This window comes from Acomys russatus, chromosome 1 (assembly GCF_903995435.1).
Source record: "Acomys russatus chromosome 1, mAcoRus1.1, whole genome shotgun sequence".
NCBI lineage: Eukaryota > Metazoa > Chordata > Mammalia > Rodentia > Muridae > Acomys > Acomys russatus.
The window spans coordinates 108,926,368-108,941,851 of record NC_067137.1 but is presented as its reverse complement, the minus strand read 5'-3'; the positions used below and the strand labels follow the sequence as shown (position 1 = coordinate 108,941,851).

At 51.7% G+C, this 15,484-nt stretch overlaps 1 protein-coding gene across 6 annotated transcripts in view; it reads left to right on the top strand.

The window, feature by feature from the left end:
- Positions 1-15,161, top strand: part of Ttc7b (tetratricopeptide repeat domain 7B) — a 202,803-nt gene extending 187,642 nt beyond the window's left edge. For all 6 annotated transcript variants that reach the window (XM_051150510.1, XM_051150505.1, XM_051150500.1 and 3 more), the window contains one exon: positions 14,905-15,161. In XM_051150510.1, the coding sequence (XP_051006467.1) occupies positions 14,905-15,126 (222 nt within the window). In that variant the 3' untranslated portion in view covers positions 15,127-15,161. The remainder of the gene's footprint in view (positions 1-14,904) is intronic.
- Positions 15,162-15,484: the final 323 nt, after the last annotated feature.

Genomic DNA, 15,484 nt, shown 5'->3' with positions numbered 1-15,484 from the left:
TAAAGGGAAATACCAGTGCTGTGCTTACCTCTGGTTTTTGCTCTGGAGTTGTAGGTGACCAGTTACTGACTGTCACATTCGGTCTTAGTACTAAGTATCACCTAATTTTTTTCAACGCTGACTTATCACACCCATGCCATTTATTCTTAGAAATTCTGTTCCCTGGTGCTAGTACAACATGCCAGCTAGGCTTTTCTTCCTTCCTGCCACACGGGAAGCCATCTTAGCTTAGACTAGATGTGGAGTCCCTTGCCTGGATTGATCTGTGTTTCCCTATATTGATCTCAACTCCTATTCCATATTCCTGGCCCCTACATCTTGGCCCCGAGACTTTCATTCTGCAGAACTCCCACCCCACTGCCTGCCTTTGAACACAGATTGAGGGTGTGCCTGCCGCCATGAGAAAGTACCCTTTGGGACTTACTGGACCACTGGTTCCAAACCATCTTGTGCCTAATTGCTTTCCCAGTATTGGGCCTGGTTCTCCCCATTGAGTGCTGTGGCTCCTTTGCACCATGTCAGCTCCACTTGCTTTCTGGACTTGCAGAAAAAACTTAACCTCTTAGGCCCAAAGCCTTTGGAGAGACCTCTCCCATGGGAAGCTCTCGTGAGTGGTGTGTGCCTTCAGCCCACCCTTCCACTGGTGAGTTAAATGCACTGCAGACTTAGAATCCCATCACCACTTCTTAATCTTAGCAGAGGCCAGGTAGGATGGGGAGTGACAGTGGCACCAGGAGTCCTAACCGTTACCGTTCCTGATGGCACTAAACACTTGTGAGTCTGAGATGCTCAGGTGGCTACAGGAAAGCATCCTCAATTTTTAAAGGGTGTCTAGGGGTAAAATGCCCGTCATTTATAATAAATACTCACCCTTCCTCTAAAATAGATGAATAAAGTTGGCCATACCAGTGGGATGCTCCATAGGTGCTTGCCACCAGCCCTGACAACTTGAGTTCAACCCTCAGGACCCATATTCTGGAAGGAAAAAACTGACGCCAGCAAGCTGTCCTCTGACTTCTGCAAACACAATATGGCACACATGTGCACACGGGCACACACACAATTTTCTTTATAAGGAAAAGGCTTAGCATCTGTTAACTTTAGCTATTGGTATATTATATTAGCCTTTCTGTTTTTCTGAAAGTTTGAAGTTGTGCAAGATAAAATTTAGACAGCCAAGCCAAGGCGGTTCTGTTTGCATTGTGGAGAGATCACACTCCAGAAGCCAAGGAGGACCGTGACCTGAAAACCAAGAATCCCTAAGGGCAGCTCAGAATGAGAAGTGCTAGACAGGGAAGCCCAGGCAGGCTTGGGGAGGGGACTAGAGAGTGCTAGCCTGGCATGGGACACTGGCTCCTGTAATCATGGCAGGTCACACATGACTAGGCTGGGACAGTGACCTTGGGTTGGCAGCAGACAGGAGGTGGTAGCTGAGGCTAAGGCGTAGATCATAGAGAGGAACAAGAGTGAAGCCTAAAGCACAATCCATGGAGCAGGAGAGAGACAGACTCACGGGGAAGTCTGCGTCTGATCAGTCATGCGGACTCTACTGCTCATCCCTGCAGAAGAGACTGGGCTCGGCCCCACCAGATCCCACAGTCCTCTCTGCCCTCCATGCAGACCTGCAGCCTACGCTGCTCCTGCCCCACGCAGAAGGAGGGGTGCCGACAGCAAAGCCAATCTTGATTAGCATCAGGCAAATGCTGCTTGAATTAGAGTGTAGTTTCCACCACGGAGCTGGGCTCTCTTGGTGAGCTCTCTGGGCCTCAGTTTCTTCTTCTATCCATGGGGGCTGATGCTGATCACCCTAGCAGAAGTGAACCTTAAGGACTACAGTTGTGTCTAATGACAAATGTTATCCGTGGGTTCTTAGGAAGGTAAAGCATCCCCTTTTCATATCTGTCTGGTGCCTGTTCCCCAGGGGACAAGTAAGCGACCCCAAGCTGGTAACAACAGGGATTTGCTGAAGGTAACTGGGTGATGCACACACACTGCCCTAGGATCCTGCCTGGCTAAGAGTTGACTCTTGATTAGATATATAATTGAGATTCTGGCCAGCGTCCTTCTAAATGCAGCAAAAGCCTCTGACACTGAATGCTGTGCCTTTTTCTTTATAAATAAAAAAGTGTGGCCCCTCCCTACAGGAGCCCAGGGCCCTGCGGGTTCCCTCTGGTCCTCTGCAGTAGGTGCCAGACCTAGGCAGATTCATGGGGCTGGAACCAAAGCTCAAGCAAAAGGGCCTGTGGAGATCTCCCAGAACAAACTAGAATCAAAATCTGCTTCTTCCAAAGGACAACACACATGTTTCCAGGCCTTCCAAAGCAAGGCAGGTCAATTGAGTTATAATTGGCTCTCTAATTAGAACTCCCACAAGCTGTTAAGTTCTTTACCTGCTGCCTGCATCTTATACAAAGGTAACAAATACACTTCTGCCTTTGATTAAAGAGCCAGCTACAGTAACCAGCCACCCGCTGGCAGCAGCCCCCCTCCAGCCACCACTCCCTCAGTCAGATGCCTGCACACCCACCACAAGCATAACAGGAACACAGCTGTCTGCTAAGAAGTAGCTGTGGGGAAGCTAGGCTCAGAGGTCATGTTGCTGGCAACCAGCTGGAAGCTACAGAGGGGAGTTGGCCATGTTTCCAGGGTGATGCATTCCTGGGGAGATACAATAGAGCCTGGGGCCCCCTACCAGAGCTGCTCCATGCTAGAGAAAATGGATACTGTACCCCTCTGTATTCTCTGGTGCTGAAGAAAATTGGTGCTTTGTGATGTTCCCCTCACCCCTCAAGAGGGCAGCGTGGACACTGGTATTGGTATCTTATGGCTCTAGTGTCACTTGGAGGCACACCAGCAATTTCACCTGCATTTGGAAGGGGACTGGTCCCACTTACCCAGTGCTGAGGCCACCAAGCATACACAGCCTTCCCTAACCCCAAGCCACTGAAGCAAGCCCACATGGGCGGCATGAGGTTACCTTGGTGAGAGGACTTACTCTAGAAAATGGCAAGTACCACAAGTCTGGGCTTTCTTCCTCCACGGCCATTTTGGCTGGTGCATCATTAGCAGTCATGGGCCAGAACGGGGATTGGTATGAAGGAGGGAAGCAGAGAGACATCAGAGCAGTGGGCTGGGCATGGGTAGAGAGGAGCACTCCAGCCCTGCCGTAGAAGGTGCTGTGGCACAGAGCAGACGCACACCTGCGCTCTGAGTAGAGACAAAGCTGAAGGAACCCAGGGGAGGAGGGACTGCAGAACTGCCCAGGCCACGGCCAGAAAGAGTGGAGGCTGGGAGGACACAACTGGAGCAGAAAAAGAAGCATCTAGGCTCTAGCTCTGACATGCACTCAAGAGCTCTGTGAGCAGGGTGTGTCACGCCTTCTCTGTCTGCCCTCAGGGATATAGACATGGTCCTGGCCCAGCACCACTACCTGACCTCATACATGACACATGAAGGTCACATGGGAGTTAGAGATTCCTGCACGAGGCTCCCTTCCCTGGTCTTTAGGAAAAAGGGGCTGTCTTTTAGCAGAGAACAAGAGTTGCCGGTAACAGATTGTAGGGCTGATCCTGGATCAGGCAGTGCTTGTAGCCAGCCACCTCTGGGTATGGCCTTGCAGGGTTAGAACATAAAACAGCCATTGCCGTTCCTGAATCTGTATCCTGAACATGCCACCATGAGCAGGATAGCCACAGGAGTGATGGTGGATGCTTTAATTTATCCTGATTTTTCCAGTCTCCTTCCAAGTCATTGTGCAAGCCTGCAGGGACCCTCTTTGAGCTTCTGAGAAGTCAGGCATGCTCAGTGTCAGCCACAGCCAGTTACATAGCAGGGCTCATACATCCAAATGAGCTCAGTCCCTCGATGGCAGGTGAGCAGCGCCTCCCACGCCACCTCTCAGCACTGACTGGGAGCTCTTGAGGAGATGCCTGTGATCTTGATGCTGATTTATTCTGCACTGAAGTGGAAATGAAAAGAGCTGGGAGGGGGGTGTTTGCCTGCTGGTCTCGGTTCTCTTCAAGAGCTCTGCAATAGAAACCTTCTTCTCTGCACAGCCACATTGTCCCAGGTCCCCATAGGTCCCCAGCCTAGTCACTGTCTTCCTTCCTCCAAGCCTGAGCCTGATTTGGGAGCACTAGGGATGAAGTTTATTCAAACAAACAACAGTGAAAGCCTGCTTCTAAGCAAACGGTCCACTTTATCTTTCTTCGCTAAAGGATGGCTTTCCCTGCAAGTGGTGTGTCAGCAATGCTTGTGTGTGGTGAGGAGCGGCTGAGCGTGCCTAGGCTCGCTCCTCTTTTCCATCAGGATACAGGATTATGAGTGGTCCTGTTATTTGGGGACAGATTTTCCAAGGCTAATCAGTTTCAGTCCCCCTTTCATCGGAAAATGTCTTATCATTTCTGTTTGTTCCTGTTTTAAAATGGAAAACTAATTCCTGCCAGACCCTGGCAGGGATGGTGTAGGTGCTGGCCAAAGTGACCACATCCATCCTGGCAGGTAGTAAATCATCATCCCCGAGTTTGGATCCCAGTGAGTCAGATGATCCAGCATGGGACCACCACCTGGAGCTCATCCTCTTTGCGGCCTGCGTACTGAAAGTGGGCTGTGGGGAGGACTGAGGCTTTGTGTCATTTTGGCAGTGCTGCTGCAGCTGGCATTCTCCCTTTGAAGTCCAGATGGGCCCAGAGAAGTCACGTCCCCAGGCAACCTTCAGGGATGGGTGTGGAAGCCGACTGGTCAGCCCTACCTCCCACGCACTGCTGTACTGGGCCCAGAGGACAACTGGCAGAGAAGCAGGACAGTAGGGACTATGGCAGGACTAGGACACGAAGCCCGTTCTTATAGTGCACCAGGAATGCTTTAGGGCCTGGAGTGGCCTGTAACTAACAGCATGCCTTGTCTAGACACTGCAAGTCCGCAGACGTGGAAAGGTGCATAAACAAGGCCTCTGCCGCAGAGACCCTGTGGTTCCTTAGTCCAACAGCCCATGGCTTCTGCTCTGTACTGTTGATTTCTTGGAGCTTTCCAAGTTTCCTGTAAATCCTGGAGCCTTCTGATACTCTGATTGAGCTCAAGCCTGCTCATCCACCTACTCCTAAGAAAGGCGAAAGCTGTGCTGCTCCACCCAGGAACCCTTGGGGCTTCACTTGCCTAGGCTCACCCAAAGCTTCTCTTTATGCAGAATGGGAGCAGAACTGCACACCCCAACCTCCCATCCCTCTCCACCCCAATACCTATCACATGTAAGGAGCACAGTCCCAGGCCTGCTCCCCTGAGGCTCTCAGTTTTGCAGCTGGAGGTCAACGCTCACTCAGTCTCTTTCTCTTGGCCAGTTTCTTCCTTGAAAAGCCTTCCTGATCATAACAGCCACTAGTTTTCAAGTCCTGAGGCACCATCTACATTGAGTATGTAATAATACTCCCAAAATATGTAGTAAATAAGAGGACTTCCCAGTCACCTACTCCTTACCTTTGTCTTCAAGACCAAAAAAGTGAAACTCTTAGATAAGACTTGGTCTAGGTTGGTTGTCAGTGGTAGATCACATGGTAGGGTTGAGAGAGGATACTCACCCATTGGGCTGCACCTAGCCCCGCCTTCTACCCAGGCATCTCACTAAGTTTGCAGTGTTTGGTGGGAAACGGTCAGACTGAGTACAGAGAGCATCCACAAAGGCATGGCTTACCTCCCACCTCTCCTGAGAGCAGGTTGGCGTTGGGGCCGGGCATTATGGTTTGGATAGCATACTGTAGGCTCATTTGTTTAAATATTTGGTTTTCCCAACCAAGGGCATTGTTTGGGAGGTTATGGAACCTTAAAGGAAGGAGGAAGGAGGGCCTAGCTTGAGGAAGTGGGTCAGGTAGAGTCAGGCCTAAGGGCGATAGCCCAGCCCCTCTGTTTGTTAGTTCATCAAGATGCAAGCCACCAGCTGCACACTTCTGCCCACCGCCATGCCCTCCCTCACATGACAGTCTGTACTTCAAACCTTGAGACAAAGTAAGTCCCTTCCTGAAGTTCTTTCCTATCTGGTATTTGGTCATGGTGATGAGACAAGGGATGCACCAAGCGAGGATCTGCCAGGCCATTGGGAAGGGATTCAGGCTTGGGCCACCACAGTAGGGCACAGGTTCCTAGGACTCACTCTAGGAAACCCTCAATGCAGCTCTTTTGTTGGCTGGTTACATGTAATCTTTGTTGTGAGCATGACAGGCCCATAACTGGAAACCCTCTGCCCAAGCAGGGCCCTGAGGAAGTGCCACCTACCCATGCCCTCTCTGCTAGGGGAGCTGCGCCTCTTATGTGGAGCCGCTCATACCACCTGTGGAAACAGTGGTCCCAGACAGCTGGGCCTCTGCACCCTGCCTAGGGTAGCACACCACCTTTCCAAACAGGCAGGGACAGAAGCCTCCTCTGGGAGCAGGTAGGGCCTCCTGGGAGGTAATTAGCACCATACTTTCCACTGTGTGGATAACTTGGGCCATGGGGAAGTGCTTGACTTCAAGGCTGTCCTGCCTTGTTGTTTTCTGCCTGACTTGTTGTTGGCAAAGGTAGATAAAAATAAATAAATAAGTCAACCAGGGAGATGTATAAATAAGTCAACAGGAGTCTCCTGCCCATTGCCAGTGGAAAAGTACCAGTAAGGGCAGCCAGGTAGCACCCACAGAGTAGGTCACGCTGACTAGGAAACGACAGTCGCCACAGCATCAGGACCAAAGCACTTGTCTCCTAAGAGCACGTCAGGCCCAGCCAATGAGCTCATCCCACTGCAGCAAAGCCCGAGCTTGATGTGGCAGTTGGGGGAGGGGAAGCTGGAGGCTCAGTCTGGACTATTACCAGGGACTGCCTCCCTTTTCAGAATGAGACAGAGGCACACCATCCCCACATCCTACTGAGGACCCAGGGCTTCCTTGTCAGTTCCTTCACCCCCTCCAGTGGCCCTGGCTCTCTGCTCACTGGCTGTGCTTTGATGCTGCTTAGGATTGTCCAGCCTGACACTTCCTCTAGTGGGTCAGCACACCAGGCGGGAGCTGCGGGGGCGCCCATGCCGTGCTTTTGTGCTGACTGGTAGTTGAATTTGTAAGCATCATGCCTCAGGCTGCTGCTAGCAGGAACTCCTCTGTTGCTGGGATTCCCTGCAGCCCCCTGCCTGGCTTCCAGGGACCCTGCCTGCAGCAACACCAAGCACCAAGTGTTCTCTGTCTCAGGGCCAGGGGGCAGCACTCAGACTGCCTAGCTATGGTTTTCCAAGGCAGCGATCTCAGAGAGGAGCTGAGACTACAGCGTCTTTCCCTTATGAAAGCGCATCTCCCTCTGCCCTCAGTAGCAAAATCATTGCACATAAATCCCAAGGGCAAGTCAAGGTGTCTGGGGCCAGGGCAGTGTACCCAAGCAGAGTGCCTGGTCCTGACATCCTTAGTAACAGTGACCCCCTGCTCCTCTACCTCGCTGCCTTCTGATTGGGCATTCGACTAGCTATTAAATGAGTTCATCCTCTCAAGAGCCAGGCACCTGCCTTGTGCACCAGGAGGAAGTAGATACATGTGGGGGGGCCTTCTACCTCACAGCCACCATGGGGTCACAGCCCCTCCGCTGGTGTTAAGTTGTCATGGACCCTGAGCTTCAGCCTTCCCATCCATGTAGCAAGTGGCAAGAGTTGTATCCTGTCATCTGGGGCTCTCTCCTGTAGCTTCCTCCCAGCAGACAGACATTGGTTCTGCACACTTATGAAGCAGCCCTGCTCTGCTCAGGACACCAGGCCAGGGCAAGACTCACAGCAGATCCATCCTCCAGGCCCTTGTTGTGCTCTTAGGTGACAGGAAGTACGGCCCCCGTGGCAGCCTGTGCCCGAGGCTCTAGCAAGCCACATAGTACAGGCACACTGATGCTGAGATACCCACAGCTCTCCATGCATGTTTATGGATGAAGGGAAAGATCTAGGAGTAGTTGTAGCAGAGTAAGCCGAGCCCCGTCCTGGGGACACAGATACCAGAGTGCTGTTCCACGGCTCATTTCTGTGTGGTCCCAGCCTAGGACAGCTGAGCTTTCCACCTTCATGAGGTCTATCCACAGACTCATCCCACAATGGGTTAAAACTGTGAGGATAAAGAAATACAACCACTCAAGATATGGTCTGACCTTTTCTTGTCACTGTAAGTACCTATGTACGGCAGCTATCAATAGCATTTGCCTGGAGTGGGTGCAATATATAATATAGAAGTGATCTTCCTTCAGAGCCCCAAAGATGAACCAGGGGTGGGGGGTGGGGGGCTATTGGACTCCTTGTTCCTCTCCCCAAGGAGGCCATACTGAATACATCTCCTTTTTCTGATTTTTCACTTTAAAAGATGTACATAGACCTGCAAAGGTAATAACCAGAAGTGCACCATCTGTGTCAGAACTTTTAACCGATTGATGATTGGGAGCTGATCTCCCCACCTGTGCTTGCTCTCTCCTAGCCTCTACCAGCCATAAAATAAGGATGCTGGCCCCTAGGATGCTCCTGTGCTCAACTCTCCACCACCCCAACTGCACCCTGAACTCCTTCTGTGGTAGGGGGTAGGCTTTGGGGCATCTCAGGCCTTGGAAGTAGCCAGCCAATTATTTGTGGTCCCTCCCTAAATTATCCCAATGATGCCCAATTCTCTAAAAACCACCACAGCCTATAGACGCATTGGCTGTAGTGCTGAGCAACCCCCTTCAAAGACATGAGGCCAGAGGAAATTGAAGGCCTGGGTTGAACGGGCCCTTGGGCTTACAGCCAGAGTTCTGGCATCTTCACTGCCAGTGTCAACGTTGTGACAGCCCATCACTCCAGCATTTCTAATTGCAGAACACACTCCTCTAGGATATTTGAAACCATTCTGGGGTGGGGAGGGGGTGAGCTGCTTTAAAAGAATCTGCCAGTCACATGCCTTTAAAACATATTCAAAAAGGACAAGCCATTGTCAGGATTTCCTGACACCTGATGACTTTCTCTGAACCCGCAGTGAGGCCTCTTGCTTTGAGAACCTCATGGTGCAGAATGTAGTCATATAGAGAGAGCTTTGAATTTACCATCCCTGTAAAGCCCAGAGGGTGCAGAGGGAGCGAAGGAAATGGCAGTCCAGAAGTCCCTTCAGGTCCCTGAGGTCTGCCAGGCAGAAACGGAAGGGGACTTATCCACATGACTTCGGGGGACTCAGGGAACATCAGCGCTTGGGGATTCCTTAGAAAGGCTCAGTAGAGTCCACTAATGCCAGGGCTGTGGGGGAGTAGAGAGCTGGTCACAGGGAGATATGAGAATAAGAGCAGAGACCCAGAACCCCTGTCAGCCAAGGACTACTGTCTCTAGCTGCTTGGCCCTCTTGTTTGCTTCTGACTTAGTTTGTTACTGGAAGGCCTGGGCCCCGGACGCCACATTTCTCCAGGTAAAGCATTTGACCTAGAAAAAGGAGCCCCACCTCAGATAGCATCTGCTCACAGAGGCCTGCCACCTGTGTGGACAGCAGGGGTCCTTCATGGGAGGTACCTGTGGATGAGGAAAAGCTTCAAGGGTGTGTGCTAAGTGCCTAGACCTCTGTACCCCACCCTGCCCCAAGCCACCTCCTTCTCCTTCCTGCCTTGCACAGACTAGGGGCTCCCTACAAGTTTTCTTCATTTGTTATAGTTAGCGTGGAGGCGAGCAAGAGACGGAGGAGGCACCCTGTGTTTGGGTCCTGACATTCAAGTGGGGGCGGGGCGGGGTGAAAGGCAGAGGCTAAGGGATTAGAGGTTACCTTTAATGTCACCCAGCCCTGTCCATCATCGATGGAGAAAGGCCACATAGCACCAAGTTGGCCTCACTCTGTAGTTTTAGAGCTCTCTTCTCAAGCCACTGCTGACCTTTGGCAGAAGTCCCTCCCTGCAGTGCGACAGGACGCTGGCAGCTGGCAGCTGGCATTTCTGTCCTGTCCTTTGTCCCTGCAGCCTCCCCTCCACTGCCCTTCAGACCAGGTCCCCAGAGCAGAACTTGAGCTGCCTTTGCTGTTCTGGAGGCTGAACAAGCCTCACGAATGCTCTGTCCTCACTGAAGTGCCTGGAGGCCACCCAGGCATGGTGGCAGAAGCTGTTTACTGCTGGAGACTGGGCTGTACGCAAGCACATTGGGGTACCTGCTGCTCTGCATCTTGAATGGGCACAAGTTTGTCAGGAAGGTCTTTGCATTAACTGGGTCAAACCAGTGGAAAGGCAGCCCTACTCTGTTTTGAAAGAAGGTAGTCACCTGACCTCTGGGTTCCTTCTCCAGGGAGCCAAGTAGCAATGTGTAACCCCTCCTTAGTGTGCTCTGGTGGGCATGGGAAGAGGAGTGCAGGCAGATGGCTGCACTGAGGACACCTGGCACAGAGCCAGCTTTCCACACTGACATAGCTATCCTGGACACATACGCTTGCCTGTCCTCTACTCAGAGCAAACAAAGGAAGCAGAACGCAGCCTAGTGGAGAGCAGGCCTCACCCATAGCTGCTGGGATCCTGATATTGGCTCCAAGGACGCCCCAGCACCACCACCTACATACAGGGACGGCTGCAGTTCCTTCTGCAGGAAGCAGGGTGGCCTGATCTGCATCACAAAGTGCTCATGCCAAGAACAGACAGCTCTCCTAATGCTTCAGAGGAGGAGGGGGGTGGGGGTGGGGAGCCCAGGGCAGCCCAAGATGCTGTGTTCCAGGGCCACTGCTGGCCATCCTGCCAAAGCCATTGTTCCCTGTGGGCTTCTAAGTGGCACTACTTCACTGTCAGTCTCTGATTTAAAGAAGCACATTTGTTAAAACATCCCTGGCTTATTCTGTTCCTTCTGATGACTGGTGTGTGCTGCTGCTCCTTATCCAAACTGCCATGAGTACAGACTTGGCCTGTTCCCTGTCCTATAAAGCCTATGTCTTTGAGCCCAACTCTCTGGAGCAGACAGTCTCACGCCACTTCAGTTGACCATCATGGCAGTACTAAGTCATGGGTACCCCTCCACCCCACTCCTCCCAAAAAAGCCTTTGCCTTTTCCCAGGCCAGCATGGGCCAAGGCAGGGCACTGGTTTAGATCTAGGTTGTTAGAGGTTATGTCATATTCTTGAATCCAAGATTTTTCAGGGCTTGCTGAGGCATTGGGGCTTAGCCCATCCCTGCCCCATTGTCACCCACAGCAAAGCCCAGTGAGGAAGCAGGGCCAGAGAGGATTCTCTGCAGTTACAAAACACCTCTCACTTAAGCAAGCTCTCGAAGTTACTGATAACTCCTTGCACACTAAAAACTCATGCAAGCTGCTGGCCCCGGGTGTTTGTCCTCCTGCGGCGGTTAAGGAGCCACCAAACATCACCGCCTTGAGCCACTTGCCCTAACCCTGCCCCCTGCAGGTTTGCAGTGATGGCACTTTTGACCTAAAAGTGGGAACAAAGCTATTAAAAGTCCAGGGAGTGACGGATGGCTACCTGAAGACAGCCCGGGAGTGACAGGGAGCAAGAGTCATCTATGCCCTGCCTGGAGAGCTCCCAGTACTCACTCCCCAGACGCCGCCTGGGAAAAGTACAGCCAGCTGGAGACAGGACACCTGGCCCCCGCTACAGCTGAGCACATGCATTTTTAGCAGTGCCTTCTTTGAGGATGCTCTTTCATGGATATCACCTCCTCATGCCAATACCCCTGGGACAAGCAGTAGACTGTGGCATGCCTTGAGCTCAGCAAATGGCTACCCTTGCTCCTGAGCAGAGCTCCATGGAGATGTCCAAGATTCTCAGAGGAGCTTTGGCCTCGAATGCTTCCTACTCGTGAGCCACGGCCTTCCCAGGGCTCCTGTGTACTCCCTGGGCATGGGGCAAGGTGTTGAGTCTAGAGCAGCAATTACCACGACAAAAAGGCAGATGCTAATTGCCCTCAAACTAGCCAAGTCCATTTTCTCTCACTTGAAATAACAGGTTTAATTTAATCCTTTATTTCTAATTTGGTGCATCACCAAGATGTTATTTGTATAAAACACCTGATTAGAATAATTACAAGCGTGGAAAGCTGTCTGCATTTGTACCTGGTGAAAGGGACTAGCAGGGAGCTCCGTTCCCTCACACTCTGCAAGAATGAGGGGACCCAGTGGTAAGTGCACACACATGCATCACAGCTCAGTCTCAGATCCTCAAGGACAGGGCAGGTGCTTTGCCTAGCAGAGACCTATAGTAACATTCACCCTGGTAGTGCTCAGGGATGATGGGTTGAGCCAGCTCCTAGCACTGAATAAGGGCTTGGTGTTGTTAGATCTTTCACTGCTCTTTAAGACGGGCCTGCGTTGTACCCACCTGTCTCCCAGCACATCTGGGCCATCACCCCGTACGTTGTGTACACTTTGATGGTGGGGAGGGAGTTTTCAGTTCTAGGGTTATGGAGTGTGTCGTTAGCCTCCCTCTCTCCTGCTTGTGGGAGGGCTACGTGTGGGAAGCAGTGGATGCTGGGCTCCTCATTGAATCTGGAGGCCTAGGACTTTGATGGGACTGAAATTCCTCCAGGAAGGGCCAGGCTGACTGGTATAGGGGAGTGAGAGGGGCTCAGCAATGTGTCCGGTAACAGCCATGAAAGGCTACGGCCAGCTGCCAGTGGGAACAGTTCAATGCAAAGCTCTGGAATAAGCCTTCCGGTCTTTGGAGAGGAGAAAGGACTTGTGACCTGGAAGGGAGAGATGCTGGTGCATCTGGCACAGAACTGCTGCTCTTCAAGGCCAGGGTGGGAAGAAGGGCCGGGGTCACATGGCCAACTCCCACCGCTCTGGCCAAGGTTTTGTGTGGCAAGGGCATGCTGTGGTAGCTGCCAGTGTGGGCTTGTCATAGGAGTGAAGGGTAGGTCTCTCCCCATCTCCCCAGTGAGCCAAAGCCAGCTGGGAAATCAGTCACACTGCAGGAGCTTAGCCACCTGGAGATTCAGTGTAAGTACAGTTGATTCCCAAAGGCACTGAACAAATGATTGTCACATTTGTCTCTTAATAGTTCAAGGCAAGATAGTCAGGAAATCCTTAAAAAGCAAAGGGTAGAGAGGAAAGACTCTAATTCTACCTAGTAAAATATGACTCAGCGTGGCACTGATACAGAGGGTAGCTATGCGGCGCTCATTGGAACATCGTAGGTGGCCACCGTTTCCTGCTACTGCCTGCTGTGACAGCCAGTGCCCCACAGAGCGAAGGGCAGGCAGGAGTGGCCATTTTGTGTCCTGCACAGCAGCAGAATCCAAGTTTGCCTGCCAAGGCAGAGGAACTTAAGACATAATAAGTCCCAGTGCCCAGTGGACGAGTGCTGGTCCCCCCATGAGGGGTTAGCTTCCTAAGGTAGGGTGTGACGCCACCCACCTCCAGGTTTATAGCCATTCATGAATTTCATTTAGAAACCCAGAGTGTTAGCTGGGGCATGCATGGCTCCACAGTTAAGAATGTTTACTGCTCTTGCCGATGACCAGGTTCAGCCTCCACCATCCACACAGCAACTCACAGGCAACTGTAACTGTAGTTCCAGGGGAATCTATGCCTTCTTCTGGCATAAACTCACACAGGAATACCCACATATATTTTAAAATAATAAATAAAAGCAGGGGCACAGAGAACCTTGGTCCAAAGAAAACTGAAAGATGATGGTAGCAGAGAGTAGTCTCTGAAGGGAGCTGGCTACGCGCCAGTACTAAAGAAACACAGATCACAACAGGGATGGCCATGCTGCACTCACCTTAGCACAAATAAAGAGCAAAAATGGAGGCGGCTAACGAGTGGCACCCGCTAACCTCCAGACCAGCAAATCTGACCCTCACAGGCAAGTGTGCAGCGCTCTAAAAGGAGTCATGGGCTTTACCAAAGACATTTATGCTAAAGAGAGACTCTCCAAATGACCGAAGGCCACTGTGAGGAATGCTGGGGACAGCAGACTCCCCAGCCCTTTATCTTCCATCCAGATCAATCCCTCCATGTCTGTTTATAGACAGACCGTAAGTGTTTCTCAGTAAATCCATCTCACTGGAGGCTGTTGGAGCTATAAAAGGCTGGTGGTCTAGTAAAGGGGACCTGCCATGCCTTTAGAAGGCAGAGGCAAGGAGGTGTCACAAATTAGAGAGGTCATCACACTCTGCAAAGTGAAATCCTGTTTCAAAGAACAGAGGAGCACTTTCTGGAAAGATGCTCGGTGGCTGTGTGGTGTTCAAGAGTAGAGGTTGGCTATGACCTCAAGGCTAGTTACATAAGAGTGAGGCCATTAGATGAAAAGCCACTAACTGACCAGCATGACTGGGAAACGTGGCTGTGGTCAGATATTTGGGGATCAACACAAATACCCTGACTGAAGCGGAAAGGTGACTTCTGTGCACAGCTGAACAGGGCTTGGCACTGGACAGTAGCGCAAGGCACTTGATCAAGGCAAGAGACTAGGAACACTTTTTAAATGTCATAACCCGTGATGCCACAGATGACAAATACCCTCCCATATAGGTTGGTGTCGGTGAAGACACCGCAGGCCAGCCACAGGCCTTTCCAGTAGGTTGGTTCTTGAGACATTTTTAGATGAACTATATAAAACTGCCTTTTGTTTGGTTTTTTTATTTGAGGATGGCGTAGTTGTTATTTTGGTTTGGCTTTTGTTTTGGCGGGGGGAGGTTCTTGCTTTGATTTTGTTTTGTTTGGGGGTCTCACTGTAGCCCAGGATGGCCTCACACTTTGCTCCTTCCTCAGCCTCCTCTTGAGCCATGCACCTGGCTGAAATGCCCTGTCTGTGTTGGATTTCAGAAGTTCCATGTAGTCAAACAACGTCTTACACTGTTGGCCCTGAGCCCGGGGGTGGGTGAGAACCTGCTGTGTGCCTTGAGCAGGAGGAGCCGTCCTACCTTCAGGGTCCAGGTCAGGTAGCTGGCGCTCCTTGAGTGTCTGACTGTCTGTCTCCACAGGCCCTGGTCCTTCACCAGCTGGGCCGCTACAGTCTAGCTGAGAAGATCCTCCGGGACGCAGTGCAGGTGAACTCGACAGCCCACGAGGTCTGGAATGGGCTGGGCGAGGTCCTCCAAGCTCAGGGCAACGATGCAGCAGCCACCGAGTGCTTCCTGACAGCCTTGGAGCTGGAGGCCAGCAGCCCTGCCGTACCCTTCACGGTCATCCCCCGTGTGCTCTGAGCGGGCCACTCACCTCACCTGCCACATGGGCCCAGGGGTCATGCTGTGACCCCTTTGTAGGCTCCCAGGGGTCATGCTGTGACCCAGTGGATGGATCTGTAGTACCGAGGCCCTGAATGGATATAAGACCACAGTGGATCAACCACGCCAACCCTGAATCGTCGCTCTCCCGTCCTGCATTCATTCACTCTTGGTTTTGCCAGATCCACGATCATTTTCTGAATCTGCTGACGTTGTTCAAAATGGATTATGTGCCATATTCAGTTATTGACACATGGGTTTTAAGTCAAATGATTAAGGACTTAATCAGAGAATGTAGAAGAATATATTCCAGGTTAAAATTCAGTGGCAGAACAGA